Below are 26495 nucleotides of genomic sequence, written 5' to 3'. Positions count from 1 at the left end.
ACTGTTTTGTTCCGAGAGAGCAGAAAATGAAAAGTGAGCAGAAGCGTGCAAGATTTGATACGAGCACAGAAAAGTTTTGAGCGTGAGGAGAAAAGTTTGAGAAAGCACAGTGAATATTTGAAAGCGAGCAGAAGTGCAATCATTACAAGTTTTGAGAAGAGAGACATGAAGTCCTGCTTTCAAACTGAAAAGGTAAGCACAAGTATTTAAAGTTTTGAGAACAAAAGATAGGAAATCTTGCTTTCAGACTGAAAATGTGTGCTCTCAACTTAAGGCAGAAAAATTCTCCCATATTGGTGGAGTAAAACTATTTAGTTGTACTGCTGTAGGTCGAAACTATTGGAGAATAAGTCTTGACAGGAATAATTTTTTTTTATGCTTTACTTTTTTTTGTTTTTGATAAAATGGGAATCTTTGACCGTCATTTGGATTATTTATGTCACGAATGAGTGTGGACTAGCTGTGCGTATTAATTTGACACCTGGAGGGTGTGAAGTCGTTTGTATGGTGAGATGGATGGAAAGCTCGCAGCACTTGGCGCTCCCAGAGGCCGCAGCAGCTGCAGGCTAAGGAGGAACCCAACCCCAGGCCTCCCAGTCCAGGCCAATCTCTGATTCCAGTCGCCATGGCGGCACAAACGCACCAGCTGTTGATTGGTTCTAATCCTGATTCTGGTTGAGGTTTTTCTGCTTCTGTTTTTTTTTTTTTTTTTTAATGTCTTCTTTGACATTTTACATGTTCCAAATAAATGTCATTTCATTGAATATCATTTCTGACACAAATTAGCTGAATAAATGCATTAACGGGGTTTGAATTTGAACTTTATTGTAACTTTTCGTTGATTTGTAGTAATTACAATAATCAAAACTGAATCAATTACTGCCAGTAAAAGGAAGACACCAAAACGACAGGAGTTTTAAAGATTTTTATTCTTTACCGTAGAAACACTGTACATAAATTACTTTCTCTGAGACTAATATCGATGTACGGATAAATGGAATTTCTCAACTTTCAACATAAAGTTAAATCAACAAAACACGTCGACTTGTCTGAAAAGAAACCCTTTGCAGCATACGATGTTAACTCTGTTGCCTTTGAAATGTTTAAAGTTGCCTTCCAACCTTTGTACAGACATGTACACAGAAAAAATCTCTAAGAGACCAGAGACCTACAATCAATGAGAAAACAGCCACATCGATTTTTGATCTATTAGTTACTTACGTGTCATTCATGAAGATGCACTGTCCCTTTAAGAAAAACGAGCAAAAACAACGAGAGAAGCAACAGTCTGTCGCTAAACACAGCAACCCAGCTGCCCCCCCGTCCCACCAAGCCATGACAACAAGTTTCTACTGCAAGCAGCACTACTACCTTTGACTGACAAAATCACAAGGTCTATGCATTATGAAGCAGAGTCACAATTTGGAGAAGAAATGGACTCTTTTGGGTCTTCCTGGTCGACACAGACGGTGTGAACTGTGATCACCTTACCTCTGCACACTGAGGTTTGCTTTCTAAGCCTTGGGTTAGCACAAGGGATGAGAAGTGCTTGTAGAAATGACCATAGATCATAGCCATCAGTAGGAGGAAAAAAAAATACAATGCAACATTTGGTTTTTGATAAGTTCTTCTCATGATCTGTTGTGGTGGTGGGGGTGTGGGTATAGTAGTAATAGTGCGATACATGTAGGTAATAGGATGTAAACGCTTTTGTTGATTTTAATATCCCTTTTTTTTCTCTGAAGCAAATGCAAGTTTATATAGAAAATCGAAACCAAAAATTACAAACAAACAACAAAAAGTCTTATTTGTTTTTTTTTAAACTTGTACAAATTTCAGTCCTTTTTTGTGCCTGTCTCTCTTAGAGAGAGTCCACAACAGTTCCATTCAATGGCTTCAGCCATGGAATAATAAATCCTATAGACAAGGCTCAAACTGGAGTGATGGGGCCCATCTGGACCCTCAGACATATGGTACCCGCAACATCTGTTAGGGATGCACAGTCCAGGGCTGTTTAACTGCTTCAGTCGGCTGCTCGCACACCAAGCTGCCTATCTGAACCAGTCTCTATGTTTCCCTCCGTTAACCAAAGTCTCTGTTTAACAGGTACACAGCTTGCAAATATGGCAGTCAGGTTAGCCTGGCCTGTCGGAGGGAAGTGGAAAGGCATGCGTGCAGCCTGTCTAAAAGCACGAGAGGGAACAGAAAACATAGGGCGTTGAAGAACCTTTCCCAGGTGCATGAAGGCAGTCACAGCTGTAGCTTCAGGTCAAAGCGAAATCTAAGGGGGTCAGTGGGCAGTTGTTGCCGTCTTAGTTCAATCTGTGACATCCATTTAGTGTTAAAACAGAACTTTTTTTAGTGTTAGTCTTTGACAGTCAGAGATGGAACCGTCTGGACGTGTTCACGCCGTGTTACCTCCTCCCTATCTCACTCTGCCGGAGGAACTGGATGTTGTTGGCGCTGTCGGCCAGTTCGGAGTACTGCTCAATGGACAGGACATAGTAGCCATCGTAGCCTTGAACTTTCCCACTGCTCAGCAGCTGCCTTTTCTCTCCCTCCGTCCACAGTCTCACGCCTTCCTCCCCGTCTCTCACCCGCTGCTGTTCACGTGCCCAGGCGCTCGACAGCGCCCTCTGCCGCGCCTGCTCCAAGATTCGCGTTTTCTCTTCGTCCAGCGTCGTCCCGTAGCGCACGTGGAGGACCAGGGCACCGTACTGCAGTTCTACGTCAGCGAAGCGCCGCGTTCTCCCGTTCATCACGGTTGTAGACTGGGACACTGTGACGTTCACGCCGTTTTCCATTGACTTCCTGCCTGAGGTGAGGCGCAGGGCGCTCAGGTCGTTCTCAGGAAGGCTGGTCTTGATGAAGTAGTGAGTGTCTCGTCCCTCAACAGTGAAATGTAAGTTCTCCAGGTAGAAGGCGTTGTTCAGGACCCCAGCCACTTTGATGCAATCCTCGCTGGCGATGTTTAGAGCATTTGTCACAACTCGTCCTTGCACCACAGCGAACATGACGCCCTTTCCAATCAGCGACTTGACGGTCGCGAACCACAGCCAAGGCTTGGTGTGGTCGGAGTGCCGTCGGCTGGGCTGGATTTCTGGCATGCGCTCGAAGGACAGGAAGGCGGATGACTGGCGAGTTACTTCCTGTTGCACACCTGAGATAGACTGCAGAGAGAAGCAACGAGGAGACATCATAACATGTCCAGCGTCTTAAAACACAAACAGCCACCAATGTGCCTTGCAGAAACATTTATACTCATGTACATTCCTTCACCTTCTGCCATATTGCAACTACAAACTTCCATGTATTTTGTTGGGATTTTATACAACAGACCAGGGGTGTGCAAAATGTTTGACACATTGGCCAAAACCATCAAGTTAAAAATACTTGCATGTCAAGAAAAAAAGAAAAATAACTAAAATCAAGCAAATACTGTAATCCTTTCCTTTTTGTAGGAAAGGGAAGTTAATCATTGTAAATCCAAAACTTCAAGATGATTTTTCTGTACTTAAAGAAAGGCATTTAATTAAAAAATGTTTTGGCTTGATTGAGCAAATTTACTCGTAGGATTATAACGGGATTTGGGTCACTTTCTTTTCTTGGTATATCCAGCCAGGTTTGATAAATTAAGTAAAAGCTGATTTGGATGCAAAGTTGGCTTCTCAGTAAAAGTCTCTGGGTAGACGTGGTTCTACTCATAAAACCATAAAAGATTGTAAAAACAAATACTTTGTGTTGCACTAAACATTTTCCATTATATCAAATTTATGTCAGTAGTATTTTACTGTAACTACAAAAAAATGTCTTCATAATAAAAATACAAATCAGTGCAAGGGCCACAAATGGTCCCTGTTAAAAAACTTTTACTTGGCCAGCCTTTATGGGCAGTCACCCAGGGCTCCAGGTTTTGGGGGAGAGTACAAAGTTTTCTGTTGTGTACTATGTATGTTTTATAAACAGTGTCATATTAAACATCTCATATTAAAGATAAGAGCTCCTTTTGGATGTGTTGTTTTCTTAAAGTATTGAATTTTTATTTATTAAACACTCAAATATTTGAAAATGATCATCTTTTTGGGACCAACATGGAAACCATCTGCAAACCAACCTTCCTTCAATTTTGACCCTGCAAATGTGCAGCCCTACCTATTGTTCTGTAACTTTAATGAGTAAAATATTTTCTTATCTGGCATCGGGCACCAGACCTGACTCCATCCAGCCCAGGGGCCTTTATTCTTCTACATTCAGCCATGACTGTTTACATAAAACCCTGTTTTATTATTCATTAAGCTGATTTTTAGTTGTATTTCTTAAAATGAAAATGTTTATGTTTTATTTTTGTTTGCTGGGGGTTGTAACTGTCCCCACCCCCCATAATGCAGCTCCTCCACAGGAGTGCATTAAACTGTACAATGCTAATACATAGTACACGTGGTCTGCTCTGTAAACTATCTTTTCTGCACGTGTGTATCTGTATTAGTTGGCTCAGCTGGTCAACACGCCCGCAGCTTCGGAAGGTCTATGGAAAAAAATTATTCCTCACTTCAGATAACACTTTAAATTGCTCTGAGCCTTTCTGACTCCCTTCCTCACCTTCTCTGATCCTCTACGTACACTTCTCTCCTACCCTTCTTATTATTTGCGACTGTCTTGATTCAAACTCTCTTTCTGGGCTGAAGCTGCACAAACTGTTTGAGTAGAAGTGTGACTGCTTGATAGTCTGTCCAATATAATTACCCCAGTATCAGAGAGGGGGTAGGAGAAGAGAAAGGAGCAGAAAATAAGGTCGAGATGGGAGTGACTGGCTTCACTTGATCACGCTTTCCTATCTCTGCCAGTATTTTCCTCTGTCATTGTTCAGAGCTTTGTCTTTATTGTCAGTGCCGTCATGGGTCTTTTGTAACAGGTCCTGACAGAATAGCTACGTTTTAATCTACAAAGAGAGCATTTAGTATTTAAGTTGTGAATTTTACAGCTGACAGAAATATTACAACAAAATAACATCAATTGTCCAATTGTCTATGTCCAACTGTCCATATAGACTAAAGATGTAATGTTATAGTAGTTTGGTGTCAAGACATCACAGCTGAAGTAATTATTTCTCTGTTATTTTTTTATGACTCTGAACTAATGCAATGTAAAAAATTATTGAATGATAAAACAATTTCATAATTCTTTCCAAATTTAAAGTTACTGTATTATTTAATCAGTAAACAAACAAATCCGTTAGGGGGAAAAACATCAAGGGATCAGCAATATCCTGGTTTACATCATATTTGTATGGTAGATTCCAGTTTGTTTGTGTTAATGATGCATGTAATTCAGTCACAAGGGAAACTCTTGGAGTACCACAGGGTTCAGTGCTTTGATCTCTTTCATTCTGAGCATATGCATCCTCCGCAATGCTGTAAAGTTAGAGTTTAAGTTAATAATAAACTGAACTTGACTACATTGTTGAATAACTACAGTAGAGTCAAATTGTAGTAGATAATAAAGTATATAATCATCTCTCAATCTGTTTGAATAATCGGGCTGAATTTATTATATTTTACTGCATCTGTTGGTCTTGTAAAGTGCCATGAGGCAAAAGTTGCTCATATATATAAACATAAACTACATAAGTTGCATAAGTGTGTGCACCTTTAAACAGATACATTGATTTATTTACAGCATTCAGTCTTCTTGCATACACACCTGACATCAGCAATGAATTTAATTAACTATAAATTAATCTCAGCTTTCTGAAATGTCATCCTTTATCTTAAGCCACAGTTTGCTGAGAGGTGATAAAAGATCTCACTGAGCAAATGAATCACTCTGGAAAAACGTTCCACATTACTATATATACTTTGGTATTGTGGATTCAGTCATCAGTGGCAGATTATCTAAAACATTGTAGTTAAAATGAATAAGAATACACACAGGCAGGTCATCCCAAAGCTGGCTCTTTTTCATCTCCAGGGACGGCTCTGTCAGGTCGAATTTGGGAATAGGGAATCCTGGAATAGCGTTATGAAGGTGAAAGCCAAAGGTGACCAACCAGATGTTGACATCTGCAGAAAAAACAGGCAGTGAAATAAAAAAAACAAAGAGGCGAATTAAAGAACCCAGTAAACATCAGATGCTGCGATACAGTTGTACTTGGAACTGGGAACTGTAGTAAAGTGCGGTGGAAACGTGTTAATTTTACAAGACACACATGTAAGAGTGCGTCTAAAATCAATATTACATGTAGCACCTGCAACTCTAAACTGAATAAATGGAAATTGATGTTTGCTTATGGAAAATAAAAATTAAAATGATGTTTGCGTGAGGAATTGAAAGCTATGTTTATAGGCTTTTCCATGTTGAAATGCAGACTTCTTAACCAGAACGTTTGGCATCAAATCCAGCACCGAGTTCCCATTTCCCAGGTAACTGGAATGCAGCAATTACTGTGACTTCTGTTCTGGTTTCAAATAAAAGTAAAAAATCCTGCTTTGCTGGTGTAACAGAACACTGGCAGATTATTTAACTTACAGCAGGACATTTTTCCCATGTTATGAGTGAAGTAATCTCCTATTGGAACTAGTACTTTTTCATCAATATTATGGAGTTATTGACTTAAAACAAGCAGCTATACCTTGCAGAAAAATTGCGTATAAGTTAGGTTTGTCTTATTTCAAGTGTACAAAAATATTTGCACCGGAATATGGACCAAATATACTTGGTAAGGTTTTGTGTCTTCGCAGTGAATGGGGCAAGATTTTTCTGACTGAACTTATTACCTGTAACATACTCTTTGACCTGATGAATCTTGCTTACGGGGTTGTTCCCTCTGAACATATACAAGTTAAAAGGCTGAGGGTCTTTCCCAACACGCGTCCACGTGCTGATGTCTGGAGTTGTCCATCTTCAGGAGAAGAAGAAGAAACAAACCGAAGCACCTGATCAGGTGTGACGCTGACAAAGCACACAGCGAGTGCTTGCATGCAATCGTATGCCATGCTTGGACTAGAAATGAGCGAATAAGAGACAGACGGTCTACCTCCCAGCGGGAATGTCATAATCTCTGTCTCCAAAATGCAGCAGTCGTGTCAGAGGATCGTACAGGCCGCCGTGGAACCCGATCACAAGGACGAAGTCAGGGTTGGAGTCAAAGTAAACCTCCCCGTATGCTGTGTATTGTACCTGCAAACGCACACATTTATTAACTCATAATCAGCTCGTAGCACACAAAATCATTTCACAAACAGATAACATGCTCAGCTGCTTTCTTCCTGCGGTTGATGAGAAAACAGTCGTACCTGTTTAAGGAGCAGTCCATTGTTGCTGAAGACCGCCAGCGGAGTCCCGGTGTTGTCACACGCAATATAAAACTCCTCTCCACTGCTGATTTCCATGGCAAACACATGACCCTGCGCAACCACACACAACACACTTACATTCATTAAAACTAAGAGATGATTTATACCAGTAATTTCTATCATTACAGCAGAACAACTCTTCGTAATATACAACAGGGGTTTAAAAAAATGATACAAACATCATCATTATATGTTTATTTCTTTGTTGTTCTGCTAAAGCCTCCCAGACTCACCTGTTCATTCACTTGTGAGCGCTGTGGGAGAAGCTTGACGCGCACGCACGTACACACACACACACACACAAGCCTAACGTCGTGGGAGATCCTTAGTTCCCAGACAGAAGTAATATTTCTAAATTCACTCTAAATGAGGAAAGCTTTATTTGTTTGAAGTGGAAGGCAGAGCGAGAGGAATGCTGGATCTTTGGGATTAGAAGCTGACAGATGGAGTACAAACACGACAGCAGGTGTCAGCGGACTGAACTTTAAAGAGAAAGCTTTAAATGAGGAAAAATGAGAGAGATAATGTAAAGTGAGAGCAGGTCTATTGAATGTCTTCCTGATCGGCATGTTGTTCACAATCTTTTCCTCCAGGAGGCGCTACAGGTCTGTGACAAAGACTACAAAGCAGCTCATGTTCTATTCTTCAGATCTCATGTATATCCACAAATAAACATAATAATGAGAAAAGAAAAACTTGAAAGAATGCAAATTTTTGTCATGTAATTTGGAGGACATGCAGTGGTGTGGATAGACATTTTGGGATCCAGGTGTCTGAATGAGAAAAAATGACCCTTTGTGCAACACTTGGAACCAACATCTGCCTTAGTGGTGTGAGTTTTGTTACTGGCACATATAATTCAAATAATTAGTCTTATGTTGTCTGGTGCTGATGTTCAATAATGGTCAATACGCTACAGGTTGGTTTCTCTAACAATTAAATAGGCAACAAGAGAATAAAGATAAATCAGATGAAATAAGTAAATTCCTAAATTAATAAAATTCAGAAAAGAAAATCAATAGTTCAAAGAACTTGTCAAGCAAAATTACAAAAAAGTCCAAAGTCCAAAACAAAAAAGAAATACTACTTTTGGCCACACACTATATGTTGTAAAATAAGAAAGGAAAAGTGCATATGATTCACACTTGGAAATTTGTTTTACCCTTGTTTGAGGTGGTTTTTGGCTTTTCTGTAAAAAAGCTGATGTGTTAAAGGGGAGATGAAAACACATTTTCTCAGTAAGTTCAGACGTAGTGAACATTTATGCCTGATTAATATAGCCAAGTTTAACGTCAACATCTGACGTAATTACACTTTGGTTTGGAGCGATTCAACCAGGCTACGCAGACAACCAGGAAACACACCTAATTCACATTTTCTTTTTTGCGAAATTTTCAAAGTTTGCTCATGATTGGAATGATAATAGGATGGAAACGTGGCTAATGGCTGTCAGAATTAGTGTACAACGGCAGCTACCTGCAGATCGTAGTAGAAAGAGGTGATCTCAGAGCTGGAGTGGTTGTAGACGTGGGTGATCCTGGTGGGGTAGTTCAGGTCAGCATAGAAGAACTGCAGGTGCTGGCCCAGACTGTTCCGGGATGCCACACGCCGACCCAAGCCGTCATAACGGTACTGGATGGTCCAGCTGGCAGCTTTACTGTAAACACGAACTAAAAGACCTGAAATCAAACAAAAGAACAAGTTATGACATCGCTATTGCAAAAAGCTTGCTCTGCAATATAAACCTAGATTTGTTCTAGAGCAGATAGTTTTACAAGGATGTAAATCTGTTCTCTGCTCTGTCATGTTCAGTGTGTTTGGATGATAATTCCCACCTTTGGAGTTGTACTCAAATATCTCCGTTCCTCTCTGTCTCAGGAATCCATCTTCGTCCATTTTGTACTGAACATCTCCCAGACGAGTGATTCTGTCCCTCAGATCGTAGCGTAGCGGCGTCAGACGGCCGCTGTTCCCCGGGTTCAGTAAGTGTAGGTTTCCATTCAGGTCATAGTTAAACCTGCAAAGCCGGCATTAAACCGTCAACCTGTCACAGCAACCCAGTAGTTTTTCTTCAAACAGTAGTTCCATAAAATAAATCCCACCTCCATATTAACTTCTCATTGAGAGAGACTGTCTGCAGCTGTCCATCAACGTCATACTCATAACCATATTTGGTTGTGTTGGCAAAGGGTCCGATCTTGATCTCGCGCTTGGTGACCCTGCCCATGTTGTCGTACTGAATGGTGATCCAGTACATGAGTGACCTGAAAATCTCATATTGGATCTCCTTGATCCGGCCGTGTTGGTCAAAGTGCTTGGTGTAGGTCATCACTGCTGTGGAGATGATCTGAAACAGGAAGTAAACATTGATTTCCATCAGTGACACATACAGCTTACAGCTAGTTTTAGTTTGAAAACAGCCTGTGGGTGCTGATTTTAGGAGTAGTGTGAAGTAACAGACACGTCCAAAAATGTTCTGCTGTGTTTCATCTGATTCATGTCAAGAGGAACTGAGAAAAACTGTTTCTCAGTTGCTCTGGTGCATTTCTCTCCAAACTACTTGTTCAATCTTCTCCTCAATGCGTCACTTGTGCACATAAAAAAAAGCAGTTTCTGATTCCACTGAGCAAGTTGCAAAGGCTTTTAGTCCATAATGCGATTATGTACAATTATCTGCGTTTTCCTACATTTTGAATTGATTATATCATGTTGATCAAAATGTATCATGCAAGGCTCAACCTAAACAATTAAGCATAAGTTTGTTGAATAAGTCTTAACATGCAAAATGCTTGAACAAGTTATTATAACATGTCAAGATATTTTTAGACATTTCCGTTAGACATTGTTCTAAACTTATGATTCTGCCCTTACAATTTTCAGTCTAACTTTTAAAAATGGCGGGGCAGCTGCTCCATTGTTCAGTCATCTGTACCCGTGGCCATGGAAGTGACTTAAATGAACCAATTCAATGTTTAGATTTGAAGAGTTGACCCAATAAGATTAAGAATAGTATGTATTTACACAAAACTACTTATCAATATGAAATACTATGAAGCCTCATAGCCAACTCTTATTTATAATATTCTTTCTGCTTTCTATCTTCTAATTGCTCTACATATTTTGGTTCATCACTGCAAGCACAACATGAAGACCTACTTTTCCTCACGACTGGTTAAATCTATTGAAATGACTCGTCTCTTACCTGATTGATATCATAGTAGATAACTCCAAACTTTCCAAACTGCTCCACTTTCCCAGAGATATCGTCAAACTGGTATAGATCAATAGGCAGCGGCGTCTCATTGATCACAGCCTGCATGCTGGTGACCCTGAAGCTGTTGTCGTAGGTATAGTCGAAGCGCGCATTCACCATCCCGTCCTCGCTGAAGCGGAAAATTTGCCGGTCGACCAGCGGGCCGATTTGCCGGTAGCGGATGGAGCAGATGAAGCCTTCGCTTTGGAGGTTGACGGTTTTGAGCACGCCAGCGGTCTCGTCGTACGTGAAGCTGACCCGCGTTGAGTCATAAAGGATCTCTGCCAGTTTATTCTGAGGAGACAAATACAACCATAAGTATTGCCATTAAGGGATCGTCACGTATCATAAGCAAGTGTTTATCAATGAAGTCCTTGGTGATTGTTTTTACACCAACACAAATGATGCCTAACAGAAATCTTCCTGTCATGAGACATTCAGCAGTGTTGGTTAGGTGAACTTTAAAACTACACATGAAGTGGTCATAATATATTTCATGACATGAACTTAAGATAATCAACAATAATAATGAAGCCATATACTTGTCTGCGATATTTGTACAGAATCCGTCGGCCGGTTCCTAGATGAGCCACTCTGAGGAGCTGAACATAGAAAGATATGGACAGGGAAAATCAGTGTTTCAGCAGTTTTGCAGTTCTCTGGGAGTTTGTTCCAGGTTAATTGTGAATGATCTGTTGGGCCAATCAGAAAGAGCCATACGCCTGTAGCCTCAACATCTTTAAACTTCTACGCAATCTGTAATGCTACATATACAAACCTTCATTTATTTTATTAAGCTTTTATGTGATTGACCAACACAAACAAATAGTTTGCAATATTTAATACAAAGAAAATTGTGAAAACTAGGACTTAGTAGGATGAATACAAATGGAAAACATACGTTATACATTTCCATTCCTTAAAAATTTCAGTTTGATTAAAAGCCACACACCTGCCCCTCCTCAGAGTAGTCCACAGTAACAGAGGCGTTGCTCTCCGGGGGGGTGTACAGGTTCCTGTAGTATCCCACAGATCTTATGGTCTGCATGGTGTGCCGAGCCACGCTGGGCATGGTGACTGCTGATAGACGGTTCCCTGAGTCGTAGTCGAAGATGTACTGATGCTGGCTGTGCAGCAGTAACACCATAGACTGTCAAAGAGAGGAGACGACAGCAGAATGTTACAAACAGGACACAAAGCTTAGGGAGAGTATGACACCTTTCTTTTTCTTCGGTCAGAGCAAGACAGCTACAGATTCAATTACTTTAATCAAGCCAATAAAAGAAGAATGTGAACAAAGGAATAAAGAAACTGACTGACAATTATTCAGAAGATATTCAGTTTATATTAAACACTTTCAGATGTTTTCTTAACCAGATTCACATTAATACAAGAGACATTTCCCCATAGAGGACGTATTTCATGGTCTGCTGCATCTTTTGCCTTTCTGTGATTCTAATTTTTAGCCCTCTGTTGTGCTTCTCCCCTGGCCTCCACCTCTCTCTAACATCCTAACTAAGCTCCTGGCATCCCTGGAGTCTTGTCTCACCGTTGTACCTCTGTCAGTCTGTCTGTCTTTCCATTGCTATCAATCATTCGCCTTCTGTATCCCCACACAAACAAGGCCAGGTGCCGTTCAGAGTGTCAGGCCCGTCCTAGGCTAACACAGCAGACGTGTTGGATTCATTCCCCTCCTCTCTGTCCTCTTTCTCCTCACACTGTTTGTTTTTTTGCTCCCTCCTAAGCTCCCTTAGAGATGTTTTTCAAAGCCACTCACTTTTTAATGGTCTCTTCTTCTTCTTTTACTCTCTTCTCTCTGTCAGACTTGCTTTCCTGACATCAATAGTTTCTTTTATTTGAGGACAAGATAGTTTCTTGGTTCTTAGTTTCCTTTACTTTACTCGCCGCCTTTCTACAATCATTCATTTCATGCTTTTTGCAGTCTTTTGTAAGTGCGCAGATTCCTTGGAAAATACTACCAGACTCAGAATTATAGAGCACCTTCCTACATGATAGTTGCTACTCTATCCTGCGTTTCCATCATCATGCTGTTCTTTTTCTGAATGATTGCATTAAAATGAATTTGAAAAGTTCTGTGGAATAATTTTAAGACATAATACTTAAATCAGTCTTAAAAAAGACGAACTTGGTGCAGAAATTTAATTCAAATTTTCTCCACTTACTCAGTTTCTTTTTAAGAAGATATGGATTTCCGTTAAAGTTTCTTTTGCCACCATTGCCGCTGCAGATTACAACATATTCAGTTCAAACTATTTCACACATATACTGCCTCTCTCTGATGAAAATACATTGATCAGGAACAACTGTGAAACCACTTAAGCTCAAGCCTGGCATGAACTAAAAGCAGCTTGAACACTAGTTTCTCCAACTCCAAAGTGAAGTACGTTTTACCGCACATTTACTGCAGATAGAAACTTTCTTCTTGGTTGGTAAAAACTTTGTAGCTGCCCACTGGAACAAGCTAGTTACCTTTTGGAGAAAGGTTTTATGCTGAAATGAGACAAACATTGATTCATATGGAATAAAATTACATATAGAACGCTTGGAGAAGACAAGGTAAGGCTTTCAAAACCTCAGAAAATTGTACCATCTGTTAAATCAAGCGATGACAGAATCATGCTGGTTCGCTGACACTAGCTGTGTTTCCACTGATCATAAAATTGTGCAAATTTGAATTCCAAAAATAAATTTGCTGAATGGGAACACAGCAATTTCGAAAAACATTCATCCATATCACACCTTGTATTTCTTAAAACTGCAATGGAAAAACCTTTTTGCATCACATTAGTCACAGCAGAATCAAGTCCAGAAAACCAGGCAGTTTTTACAGGAACGCCAACAATACTCCTTCTAAATAAAAGAAACCATGATATTGTAAAAAAAAAAAAAAAGGAGGATACCATGATACTTGACGCAGTACAGATATGTTTTGTGTTGGAAATGTTTGAACACCTGACCCAGTAAGAAAGAAAGTGGAATGTATGCCTGTCTGTAAAAGATTTGTATTGTTTCCTACCTTATCCAGATACGTGTAGCTCCATATCTTTCCATCAGCAAAGACTCGAGAAATGATTCTTCCTTGATTGTCATACTCCCACTTCTCTGTGGTTGGACCCCTCTGGAGGCCGGTCACCTGTCCCGTGCTGAACACACACAAACACACACCGTCAGGCTCACATTTCACAGAGTTACAGCTAGAAAGTTAAATAGGAGTGTTGCAGTTAAATCTGGTGGATAATTTAACCTGCAGATCAGATGAGAACAGTAACCCCTTTCCCAGCACAGATGTGTTTACCTGGAGTATGTCAGGTTAACTGAGAGCAGTTTGCTGCTGGGGACCCACAATGATGGGTGGCCCTGCGTGTCATAGATGATCTTTAACAGGAACTTTCTGTGGTCATCATAAACCTTCTCCGTTCGCAGTGTGCGATCATAATCCACAGACAGCAGGTTCCTTCCGTTTACCTGGATGTCAGAGGAGACAAATAAGCAATAAGGGACTGATCTTTTATAAAAATGTTTTGCACTGTGACACAGAAAACAGTCAGAGCTGTGGTTTGTGATCGTCTATCAACAGTGAAACTGCTCTAATACCCAGATTTATCTTCTATTGCTGGTTCCTTATTCTTTCTGTATCATTCAGCTACACATATTTTATCCAGTGTCTGCAAGTTTCTCTCTCTGTTCGTTACTATCACATACAAACATGCACACACTCAATGCAAAGCGAAAGTTCACCTTTTATTTGAATGCAGAGGTTTATTTATCAGGATAAATAAAAAAAAACCTAAGTAGATTCTACGCTGCCAGTGTTTATTACACAAAAACAACTAAAAAGCAGTGTGTGAAACACTGAGTATACCCCACAAACTAACAGCTCATTGTAAACCACTGAGGTTGCCAGGTGAGGGGCAGCGCCTGCTGATTTGTGACATTATATTCGAAAGGTTTTTGAAACACCTAATTTTCCAGACACCAAAAAAAACATTACCTTATTGCCAATAACTGACTGGGTGGATTTTTATGCACTTGGACTGTTTCTAGAAGCAGTAGAGATCCAAATGGGAGTAGAAAAACATGCAAAATGTGAAGTTTGTATGATATGTCCCCTTTAATCTATAATACATCTAACATAAGTGTGAGAGAAAGAAGAAAAAAATAGCTAATGAATTTAACTTGTAATGTCCTAAAATTTGACTGTTCATCTAAATGTCGGTACCACAATCTATGAAATAAAACAAATCTCTGATTTGACAGCCATAAAACCTAGTAACATCCCTGTACCAACAAGCCAGGCTTAATCACCATCTAAATGATGTGCTGTTAAAATCCAATTTATGAAGACAGATAGCCCAGATCTGCAGCTAAGCTCACCTTATAGATCCTTGAAGCAATGACAAACATTACAAACCGGCCAATCAATCGCTTACAGACCTCTTTCATTAAACAGAGAGTCTGGCTGGAAGATGTCCAAGGGTCCAATTTCTCACCTTTTCATTCAAGCTACTCATTCATTTGTGAATTAGGACCAGTTAAAATCAGTGAGGTGAATTAAAGGGGGATGAGGAAGATATTGGAACACTGGCCAGGAGCCACTTGAATGAAACCCAGCGTAGCTGAATAAAAGCCACAGACTCAGCTGTAGACCAATAAATTTACAATGGGTTGGGGTCAGGTCTAGCCTGGCCATTGCCTTCCTATGCAATTTCACTCAATTCCCATTTCCCTTCACTGTTCTCTGTGGGATTTCTCCGATTGAGTGCAATTTCCCCAGCCAAACAAACGATGACATTGATTTTTTTTGTACGGATATTGTAGTCTGCATATAGCTGTAGCTTAGGGTGTGAACAAAACCATTGAGTCTGTGTTGGCTACTTGTAACCCGGGTATAAATTTTAACTTCCATTCCCCCATTATCCGGTTTCTCCACTCCCTGACCCCTTTATCTCAAATTTCGCGATATCTTTAACGTAATGTCAGCGATTCTCGCGAGATTTCCACACAGCCAATCGCTGTTGGGAATCAGTGTCACATGTGCCATCGCAGCCTATCTGCTAGGTATATTAGCAGGAGCCGGGAGGTATGAAACATTAGGACGCGTTGAGAGGAGCAGAGCTGCAGGTTAGTGTTGTGTCATTCATCATTCACCTTAAATCTGTATGATGCTTACACATAATGCGCTGAACTGTAGGAGCCAACTACTGAGAGCCATAAAGGAGGTGAAAAAAATCTGTTTGTGTGAGATAAAACTGCGGAATTGGTGTGTGATTTAGCATTAGCTCAGTGTCACTGTTTGTCGGTGTAGCTGCTAAATGACTGTTAACCCATTTGATGGACAATAAGGTGCCTTAAATATTTATTGAGCACTTGTTTGGATTTGGTTTTTTTTACATTTCATGTTAACTAATTTATATGGTGCATATTTATTGGATTTTTCATGGATGTAATTTATATAGAATTTTATAATTATTGAAAATGCATATTAACTGAAATTGACTGTTTTAGAATTATTTATAGTGCAAAGAGTGCCATTTAATGAATTTGTGTGCACATTAGAATGTTTTGATTATATATATATATATATATATATATATATATATATATATATATATACTGATAGCAGTTGCCGTTTGCGGATGTTGGAACACTGAGCTACTAGTTGTTTAGCGCTTAGTGTTGACTGGGGATGTCGAAGTAACCATTCCTTCACCAGTCTTTGCATGTAACCTCTCTGATTAGGGTTACTTGAGTAGTAGCATTCCAACAGATCCACATTTTCATCTCTCGCCCATTTCCGTCTTGTTCCAGTAGCCCATTTGTCATCAAGGTGCTCTGGTTCCCCAACACCTGACGCAGACCTTGTTTGGCCGGGCGACGTCTGAGCCGGCATGTTATGCATTTTTGTGTCTCTCATGGTATGAGGTAGGCAGTAGCTTGAAGGGTCTTGCCTAAGGACCCAGACTGGATTCGAACCCTGCCCTCTCGGGTGATATACCGAATCTATTGAGCTATCCAGCCAGCTGTCGTAGTGGATAAACAACAGAGGAAAGCCGTTGTGATAGATGTAGCAATACCAAGCGACTGCAACATCAGGAAAAAGGAGCACGAGAAACTAGAGAAATACCAGGGCCTCAGGGAGGAACTGGAGAGGGCCTGGAAGGTGAAGACCACAGTGGTGCCTGTGGTCATCGGGGCCCTCGGGGCAGTCACCCCCAAACTGGACCAATGGCTACAACAGATCCCAGGAACAACATCAGACATCTCAGTCCAGAAATGTGCAGTCCTTGGCACAGCCAAGATACTGCGCAGAACCCTCAAGCTCCCAGGCCTCTGGTAGAGGACCCGAGCTCAGAGGATAAGAACCACCCGCGGTGGGTGAGAAGGGAATTTATTTTTTTTACTGAGAAAATGGTCCTGTTTATTATTCAGGCCAGGTTCGATGGCAAGCTAGAGCCCAAGAAAAGATTGCACTTTTGGTGCTTGAAGACTTCTGCTTCTCCTGCCAGGCTGGTAGGAGGCTCTGATGACCTGCACTGCACCAAGCACTTTAATTGTAATCTGCTTGGGACCTCTAATCAACCCCAGCTTGGAGGTAGATGAACTGAAGGGTGTGGGTCCATTTATGTTGGAACTGTGGGATTGATAAATTTTAGTTTTTGTTTATTTTGTTTTTTTCTTTTTTATATGGCTATTTGGATGCCAAATAGCCATTTGGCATCCAAATGTTTTTTGGCTGAGGCTTTGCTTTTTTATCACCTGTGGTTTTGGATGCTGTGCAGCTGGAAGGTGTTTGCTCTTAATTTTTTTACTTTCGGGAGAGTTGCTATGATGCGTAACTGTGGAACATTTACAGCAGGTAGAAGCTGACAAGTATCTTGAAAGTTCAAAAAAATACCTGAACTATGACCCCTACTCCCAGACGAGTTAAAAAGGGAGGCTTCATGGATGCAGAGAAGAGAAAAAGGATGTTAAAACCGTCTCTTCCATCGATCGTAATTAGCCAGGATCATACCCATGACTCTAACTGTCCAGCTTTCTAACCAAAAGGCCAGACAGAGATTTAAAGAGAAGCGGCAAAAGCAAATGCGGTGGATTAGCGGAGGTTGTCATCCAGAAAATGCTTCTGTGAAATATCGTCTCTGTTGTCTGGATAATGAGCTGCTAGCATGACTATCATACATCAGCAGTCTCCAGTCAGAAGCTTCTTCAGATTCTTTGCGACACTAGCTGCTATTGCATCACCACTCACAACCTCTCTTTAAAGTGGTTGTGGATGGTGTTGTCATTGTTGGATTATGACAACATTTATTTCCCTTTGGGATAAAAAGGAAAAAGTATTTTGGAGCTCAATTCCTAGTTGCAACAAAACAATTTAACATAGATTCTCACATTTGCTGTTTTTATGACAATTCGACAAGACCTTGCAGACATCTATTTTTCTTTTTATCAAATCACTAAATAAACCTCTGAGCTTCACTGGTATCCTGGAAAAACCCTTCCTCACCTAGACAGAGTTTATTTGTCTAGGATTTCTAAAACTATTTTTAAATAAACTTGCAAGAAGTTGCTTCTTTAACACCAGAAAATAGAGGCCACACAGATGCCAAACACATCCAAATACTTCCCAGAGCAAAAACGAAGCAGGCGATTGTCTCATTACCGGGGTCATGGATGTATTCCCATCTGCACGCTCTTCCCACAGATGATGACACAAATAAGATAAATAATAAAAAAGCTATGCTCTGTTGTCCAAAAGCAAGAATTTAGATTTTTCTTCTCACAGACAGCTGGGGTCGTGCTGCGAGCAGAGCGTTTGTACGCTCTCCCTCCAACAGTGTAAAAATTTGAAAGTGTGAACTGGTAAATTGCCTGTGGGCATCAATATGACCCTGTCAACCCATCCTGCAATCCGATGTGCTGCAGCTCTCAGCAGCCACTTGTAGAGCCTGCAGGTATACAGGATGCATAATACATGGATGGCATAACCTTTTTTCCCTTATTCTTACAAGAATATGATGATAATATGTCTGTGGAAGTATAAATTAAGAGAAATGCGATAAAATGAATTATGACACACAAATTCGACATGCTGGGGGAATCTTTTTCTTAGTACTTTTTTTCTTGCTCACTTTGTTACCAATATTATCTGCAGTGTTACTTCATAATTAATTTTTAGGAGCTGCCATGATGTTTTTACGTACATGAGCAGGTGAGAGTGCCTCAAAGCCAATCTGCCCTCCCTGCTTTCTTCTCCTACCCGTGTCCTATCATTCTTTAAGTCATTTCTTTTACTATGGGGATAAAGTATCATAAAAATGCTCAAAGCTCCTGACTACTTCAATTTAATTTTATAACAGCAACATGATATTGTCCAGTTTCTGCAGCCAAAGGCCTCAGCATGACCATAACCTGAACATGTTCTCCTTCCTCTCCTCTGACAAGGCTGATTCAGAGCACAGACATCAGTGAGTCAGAAACGGCAGTAGAGCTGGACAATAAATCAATAACAATATAAATCACAAAAGACACGCGATCAGTATCAATAGGTAATATGTCTGATAAAAATGTAAAACATTTCACTGAACTCGGGTCCAGAACAAGACAGATTTCTGGGAGATGTAGGTAGAGGACAGGCTTTAGACACTCAAAGTCTCACTAGGCTTGTCTCAGTGATCAACAAATTAATTAATCACACAATAAATTAAAAAGATCTCAATAATTTACATTTAATTTGCATGATTAATTGCTTTTTCTCTTTTTTCTCTCTTTCTACCAAAAACTGGATGACAAAACTCTTCTGTCTGGTGTTTTGGTCTTAACAAGCTCTTTTTTTGAAGAACAATTTTATTTACAGATACTTTATAATTAATTTTATTTGTTTTTCTGCTGTTTTGTTTATTTATTTTGGATATTTAAAATGTCTTCCACTTCCAGTGTTAAATATTCTTTAGAATTTAAAGTTTATTGCTTATATCATTACCATTACATTACTTGAAAATGTTTTCAAATGAGCAATATTGCAGTTTATTGCAATAACTTCTAGGGAAATTTATCGTCCAGCAAAATTTCATCAACTAACTCACTCACTCTTTGGTCACATAAAAACAACCTGTTGAGAAAATTGTGCAGCAGCAGTTTCATGTTTTGTCTCATAATTGTGTAAAAATAAAAAACAATGGCACGGAGTGAAAACTGTAAAAAGGAAAGGTCACACCACCAGTTCAACAGTATTTTTGAGATATTTAAAACAAAAAATGAATCCATAACTATCAATATTGACTAATATGAAACTCTTACATTGTGATATGTTTTTCAGCCATATCAAATAACTCCACTCTGGAGTGACTGATAATCCAGAAAAAAAATCAATCACCCTTCGGCTTTCTGCTGTTAAAGAAATCGTGGTCTATCACTATCCATAGTCAACATCTGTAGCTGAAGAGTACTCACCCTCAGCTTTCTCCCAAACACAATGACCTTTCCTCGGGTCTGCTCCTTCCTAAACCTCCACTCTACTAAGTTCTGGCCGTTCTCTCCTGGCAGGGTCATGTTTCGCCGGGCGATCGTGGGGTTAGCAGCTCCTAAAGAGACATTAGAAGAAATCTGGGGTTTACAAACACTACAATATGCAGACTGGTGAAGGCTTTGAGAAAGAGGGACAAGTATTTGCTTCATCAATGCACAACATTAGCTACAGGATATGGTAAATAATTTAAACCTACCTGCCAGTATATGTGGCTCTGTCTGATAGTGTGTGTCCATCCCATTAGCATAGATGACCCTGAGTGAATGGTCATTACCCACTTGGTAGCTGTTTCGAAGCTGGTCTGCATGACACAAGTACAAGCAAGAGATGCAGTTATCAATATGCCGTTACATTGCAACATTCAAAGGATTTACTGAAGAACATATCAATTGTGAACTGAAATGAGGATAAAGGGAGGAAAACGAAAGGCAGGGAGGGAAAGAGCAGCTAAAAGACAGCAAGGAGACAAAGTAAGGTGAGAAACAATTCATCTCTGGGCGAAGTGTTTGAACCTGCTAATGGAGCAGAGAGAAGGTTTAACATCCTTCAGCCTTTTTCAATTATGTTCCTCTCAGCCTCCCACAGGACTAATGGCTGCTTGTGCAAGCAGGACACAGAGTGGCTGACGGCACTCTTTTATCTTTGACTAAATATACACCCTGCTAGATCTATGCAACAATACAGCAAACAGAATTAAATAACTTGATTAAACAAAGGCCTGGCTAACCATTGCATTTGGCCTTTTCCCTCCCCATTCACTCTCACTGTATTTCCGCTCTGTTTTTCAGTTCTCACATCATTCATTTACTATAGATTTTTTTGTGACACCTGTGTTTTTTGGTTTCATTTAATTAATATTAAAACATACTGACAAGAATTCAGCCTGGTTTTTATGACTCAATGCAAGTCAAGCGGAAAAGTCTCAACAGTAAATCTTTACATTTTGCTATCAAGGAGTTTGATTCTGGAAATCTTATCCTCTGGGATTTTTTTTTCTTATAAAATTTTTTCAACGTTAAAGTTATGAATAGTTACAAATTCAAGTTAATTTGTCCCAAAACCTATAGTTACCTGTCGGAAAGCTGAAAATAAAGAGAGACTTCATTTTTCAACATTGGAGAATAAGCACCTATCCAAATAAACTCAGCACAAAGAAAGAAAGTGAAAATTATGGAAAAGCCTACACATAACCAAAACTATAAACAAGATGCTGAAAGATTTCCAAAAAAAGATTGAAAACTGAAATGGAACCAAAACTGCTTTAATCTGGTATTGTTGTAAGGGTGTGAACACTTTAACAACCAGATTAGTGCAGTGTAACATATGATGTAACATAAAATAAATGTTACATTTCATGGGAAAAAGGTTAGAAAGTGACTTATCATTGTCTGATTTTTTGCACCATTTCAACCTTTTTAAAAAGGATGTTTACACTGCACACATTACTGTGATTTCCTTCTGGTTTATTCTTTTTTTTCTTCTAGTTTTCTTAATTTCCAATAACAGTCTGAACATTTTAAAGGCATATTCAGATACATCTACTGAACAAAAACTAAGAAGAAAGACAGACAAAATTACAAAAGAAAAAACTCTGGAAGAGCTTCAGAACCCTCACTTTAGAAAGCTTGGAAAACTATTGATCCAGACCACTTGAAATTATTACGAGACAGTCGATCAAAAAGTCTGAGGTGGTTTTGCACAACACTTTACTCTCGTCAATTTTTTTTCTTTGAAAATCATTTTATCAAATAACACAAAATAAAATATATTTTCTGCCTCAACATTTCTCGTGTTTTGTGTGTGATGTAATGCCTGTGCAACTTCATGTGGGCTGAGCTTCAGAGTTCTAACTTTAACATGTCATGAGAAATACCTGAATATGTTTCCATTTCCAAGTTCTACAATGTACGTTAATGAAAAAATAAAAAAATAGATTCTTTGGTAATTTAGTTAATTAAAATGGATAATTTTGCATTAAGTATCTTGCAGAATGTGAAATGACATTAGGTGGGGTAGGGTTATATTTTTATTATCTCAGTCATTTCCCAGCACATTATTGCACATGGTGATTCAGTAGAAACAACAGTTTACTGTAAATGTCTGCAAATGACCTTTTAACCTCTTGTTTCCACATATTCCGCTTTCTCAAACAGTTAACTGCATCATTAATATGACTAAGTATAGCAGCTAAATTAGCTTGTTTACCGTCGCTGGCCTGCACCTGGACCTAATGGGATGCCACCTACCTACGCATGTAGATGAGATGGCAGGAAAAACACGAATAAATGTAAGTGAACTGATGAAAGCAATGCTTTAGTTGTCCATGACTTTGAATTAATCAGGATAGGAAGAGGGTACTCTCAACAGAGACGTCACTATTGTAGTCCTATATACACAAGTTTTTTTCACACAGAAAATTTATATTGTATCGATGCTCATTATGCATTAACTTCAAGATTACATTACACAAGCAGAGCAATTTAAATCGAGGAAGAAGCTGTTCTGAATCCCCTAGACTTGCAGCTGAAGCAGGATTCATCTATCTGTAGCATCAAATTTGACATCCAACTTTAAACTTCTGAGGTAAATGGAAGGCAATGTTCGATAAACATCACCGCAAAAATATAATTTTCCAGTATTTATCTAACAAAGAATGACAACATTGCTGAAGTGCACCAGTGGGAATGTTTTCTTTCGCTGCTCTCAAATTTATGAGAATGGATTTTATTCTGGGTTACAGAAGCTTTGAATCAAAGTACAAATGAAACAGCATCCCAAATTCAGTCACCGTCAGAAAAAAAAAAGATCACAGAAAACAACACAACCTATTTTTCCATCTGTGACTTAATACTCATGTCTCTCAGTAACTGGAATTTGTCTTACTACTCTGACTGTTCAGTCATTTAGTGAGTTTTTAATACCATCAGCTTACAGTGACTTACAGAAGTATTTGTCGCCCTTAGATTTCTTCATGTTATTTTATTTTACCTGATGGACTAACGCAAAGCATTTCATGAATGCAAAGTGGAAGCGAATCTGAAAAGTGTGACATACATTTATATTGATCTCAACCAGATTTCTTCCAGGAACAGCCTGTATTTAGCTCTGTACATTGTGTCTGTTTACAACAGTGACATTGTAACAGTGACATTACAAAAACTAGAAAATTCTCCAAAACTCTTTGAAAAGAAGAGATTGAACCTGGTCAGGCAAGCTGCCAAGACACTGAAAGCAACAATAAAGAACGAGTAAGAACCTGCAGCAGAAAAAGTATTGGTACTAATTTAGATGTGGAAACAAGCACTGTAACAGAACACCAACATCTTTTGCCATGATCCCAATAAATTTAACTGAAGTTTGTGCTTGTAATAAGTATGAATACTTTAGTAAGCCGCTGTATTTTCGTATTTTGTACAATATAAAACTTTGGCAGATGGATTTGTGAACAGCAACAGATTTTATTCCTTTAAATTTTTAAAATAACTGCTGTGACAATCTGACATGCAGCAGGGAAAAAACTGGGAAAGGTGATAAAATCTAAAAATGAAGAAATAAAGCTCCATTTCTTTGGATCTGACTTACTTTTATTTTTCATAATGATCATAATAATTAGTCTGACCTTTCCTTATATCTGAGCTTCAGACTCAGTCATATGCATGCCAGCACTTTACCTTGCACCAAAGTGTAAAAGGAGTCTATTGACGATAAGTTTGTTGTTATGGAAACATCCTCATCCCTCCCTGACGTCTCTATGTCCACTGCAATGGCTCCTGAAGACATGTCGCCGTGGAGATTGGTGACTACGCCAGTGGGGAAGGTCACATTCGTCAGTCGACCCTCGCTGTCATAGCTACAAGGACAGAATGCAGGAGAAGGAGAAAGGGGACATTAGATGTCATTACTGTAATGGATCTTCCCAATACAGAGAAAATTACCTGAATATACATACATGCAGCAAGTCCTCACACTTATTAAGACGTGTAAAACGCCCTAAAATAGGTTAATCATTTGTCACAGCAACATCACATTAGCATAAACATTTCAGGAAGATTCAGTTTTGGTACATTTAACAGTAATAAAGAAGAAATATTTTCAGCTAAATCTCTTGGCACATCCAAGATTTCCTATACAATGAATGTAATTAAAGCATGTTTAAATTGATATTTTACCATTCCCTTTATCAGACTGTGTATGGACCTTTAATTAGTAACTCATGACATGACTTCCTGTTTACTAGAAGTATAACTATAACATGGCATATAAGCCCCCTTCACTTAAATGCTCCTCAAAATAGGAATGAAAAGAGAACATGGCATTCCTGTAAGGAAGAGATATATTAAACTTAATCAGGAAATAGCTACAAGAAAATAGTTACTCACTGGCATCTGCCCATATCTACATATACTCATTGCTCTAAGTAACAAGTTCAAACTGAGAGAAGCAAGGCTGAGCGAGGTTTCATATTTATCTTGTCACCACACGTCTTCATCACACAGTGATGAAGATGGCAAAAATTGCAGAAAAGAGTGATCTCTTTGGGTTACCAAGTTACCATAACAACAATCCACTTTTATGTTCACTCTCAAACATAAAAGTGCAGTGTTTGCTCATCTATACAAGTTCCTTAAATGAAACTAAGATTAATATTCTTTGCAGCAAACAATCCAGGAAGGATTTGGTCTGAAACAGAGAATAAATGAGTGGAAAAGCATCTCATGTCCGCTGTTGAGTACAGTAGGCATGAACAGCAACTCTTGATGTTCAGTCCCAAATTTTTGCTGAAATCAAATTTTTTGTTTTGCTCATTCATACTACTTATTAAATATGATCAAAGTCAAACTTCACAAAGGACCTGCACGCGCAGAAGAACAACGGAGATGTTAAAGCACCTTAGTTAAAGCACCCCGTTTAATTAAGTAATAATGGATGCCGTCTATGGATTGTTTTCAAATTGTTGAGTAATAGAAGCCGATAGTATTGTCTCAAGATAATAGCAATGACCTTTTGTAGAGCATTGACTGTAACTTCTGTAGATATGTTTATTTGGATGCATAGACACAAAACATTATCAGAGTTTTCATAAGTATAATTTTCGGCCACTGTTGACATACAGATTTACCGTGTCTCTCATCTTCTGGTGAACAATTATGACAAGTCTCACATCAAAGACGTAAAATTCGGATAAATTCCAACATGACTGTTCAGACTGCAGACTGGATATGTATCAGATTCAGAATCATATATGGAAGTGGAACAAGTCGCATATTTTCTGGGGTGAAAAGATTGGAATTGGGCCGTTCAAATAGATTCAAAAGTATCATAAACTCTTTCAAGTACCAGGAGCACTTAGAATAAAATCTGGTGTCCTCTGGCAGTTAATTGAAGGCTTGTCATTATTGGTTTTTTCAATAGGATAATGATCCAAACACATCTTCACGTCAACACCAGAAATGATTCTAAAACTGACATAAAATCAACTTTCCTCCTTGGCCATTCGGAGAACTGAGTGCTGTCCTATTGGCAAACATGTTCATTTCAGCAAGTGAATGAATTAATCAATACTTACACTGTTATTATCAGTCTTGCCAACTTTCACATCCCGTCAACAGTGCAGTCACAGCCTGCGCTTTAGACTTTCTTTTACTCTCAATCTTCCATCTGCCCAATTAAAGCTGGACAAAAAGTCTTCTCATATGTTACCGCTGCCCCCTCATCCTGGATCTCCCTACAGCAAGACCGCAAGACCGCTCCAGTCTGATTTCAACCAGCTACTGAAGACTTTAAATGCTTTTGATGCTATTCATCATCTCATTTGGTTTATCTCATCGGTTTCGGTGTTATTTGTGTGAACATGTCCCTCTTGAAACCGAGATTGTGTGTTTCAAAAGGCTAACCTGCATCGGTAAAAGCAGAATATAACAGAAAAAATGTGCCAATGGTGACTTTGTTAATACTGTCCATGACCGAATACACTCTCTAAATAAAGGCTAGATTTTTGAGTGGGAGGCTATACAATGAAAGATGATTTATTCATTTGACCCAGAGGAGCTAGAAGGGGACTGTAGCAAACACACAGGTGTGTGTTAAGTGCCTTAGTGGGAGCACTTCCATCCGTCGCCTCAAACCAGATCAAACCACAGCACAGCTCCAACTGTGGCCTGAGGCAAGAGAAAGACCAAATCACAAACAAAAACAATGATGAAGAGCAATGAATTTGTTCACGTAGCCAAGCACCAATTTAACAAAAACCTGAAGCTCTTTTATATGTTTAGTGTCAAATATAAAGAAGATTTCTTTATATTTGAATGAGGGCAAATCTATTTGATGAAGTCCTGGATTGTGT

The 26495-nt window shown here is 39.2% G+C and overlaps 1 protein-coding gene across 12 annotated transcripts in view; it reads right to left on the bottom strand.

The window, feature by feature from the left end:
- Positions 1-910: 910 nt before the first annotated feature.
- The window catches only part of LOC102233011 (teneurin-3), a 323707-nt gene continuing 298122 nt past the window's right edge, over positions 911-26495 (bottom strand). For all 12 annotated transcript variants that reach the window (XM_023333407.1, XM_023333406.1, XM_023333410.1 and 9 more), the window contains 16 exons: positions 23824-24002; positions 20349-20453; positions 20077-20207; positions 13922-14091; positions 13643-13769; positions 11558-11755; positions 11148-11207; positions 10555-10899; positions 9455-9699; positions 9188-9369; positions 8829-9031; positions 7293-7403; positions 7034-7176; positions 6774-6898; positions 5929-6059; positions 911-3170 (listed from right to left, as the gene is read on the bottom strand). In XM_023333407.1, coding sequence (XP_023189175.1) covers positions 2415-3170; positions 5929-6059; positions 6774-6898; positions 7034-7176; positions 7293-7403; positions 8829-9031; positions 9188-9369; positions 9455-9699; positions 10555-10899; positions 11148-11207; positions 11558-11755; positions 13643-13769; positions 13922-14091; positions 20077-20207; positions 20349-20453; positions 23824-24002 — 3211 coding nt within the window. In that variant the 3' untranslated portion in view covers positions 911-2414. The remainder of the gene's footprint in view (positions 3171-5928; positions 6060-6773; positions 6899-7033; positions 7177-7292; positions 7404-8828; positions 9032-9187; positions 9370-9454; positions 9700-10554; positions 10900-11147; positions 11208-11557; positions 11756-13642; positions 13770-13921; positions 14092-20076; positions 20208-20348; positions 20454-23823; positions 24003-26495) is intronic.

This window comes from Xiphophorus maculatus, chromosome 5, assembly GCF_002775205.1.
Source record: "Xiphophorus maculatus strain JP 163 A chromosome 5, X_maculatus-5.0-male, whole genome shotgun sequence".
In the NCBI taxonomy this organism is placed as follows: domain Eukaryota; kingdom Metazoa; phylum Chordata; class Actinopteri; order Cyprinodontiformes; family Poeciliidae; genus Xiphophorus; species Xiphophorus maculatus.
The sequence above is the reverse complement of the archived record's forward strand: the minus strand, read 5'-3'. Positions and strand labels throughout refer to the sequence as shown.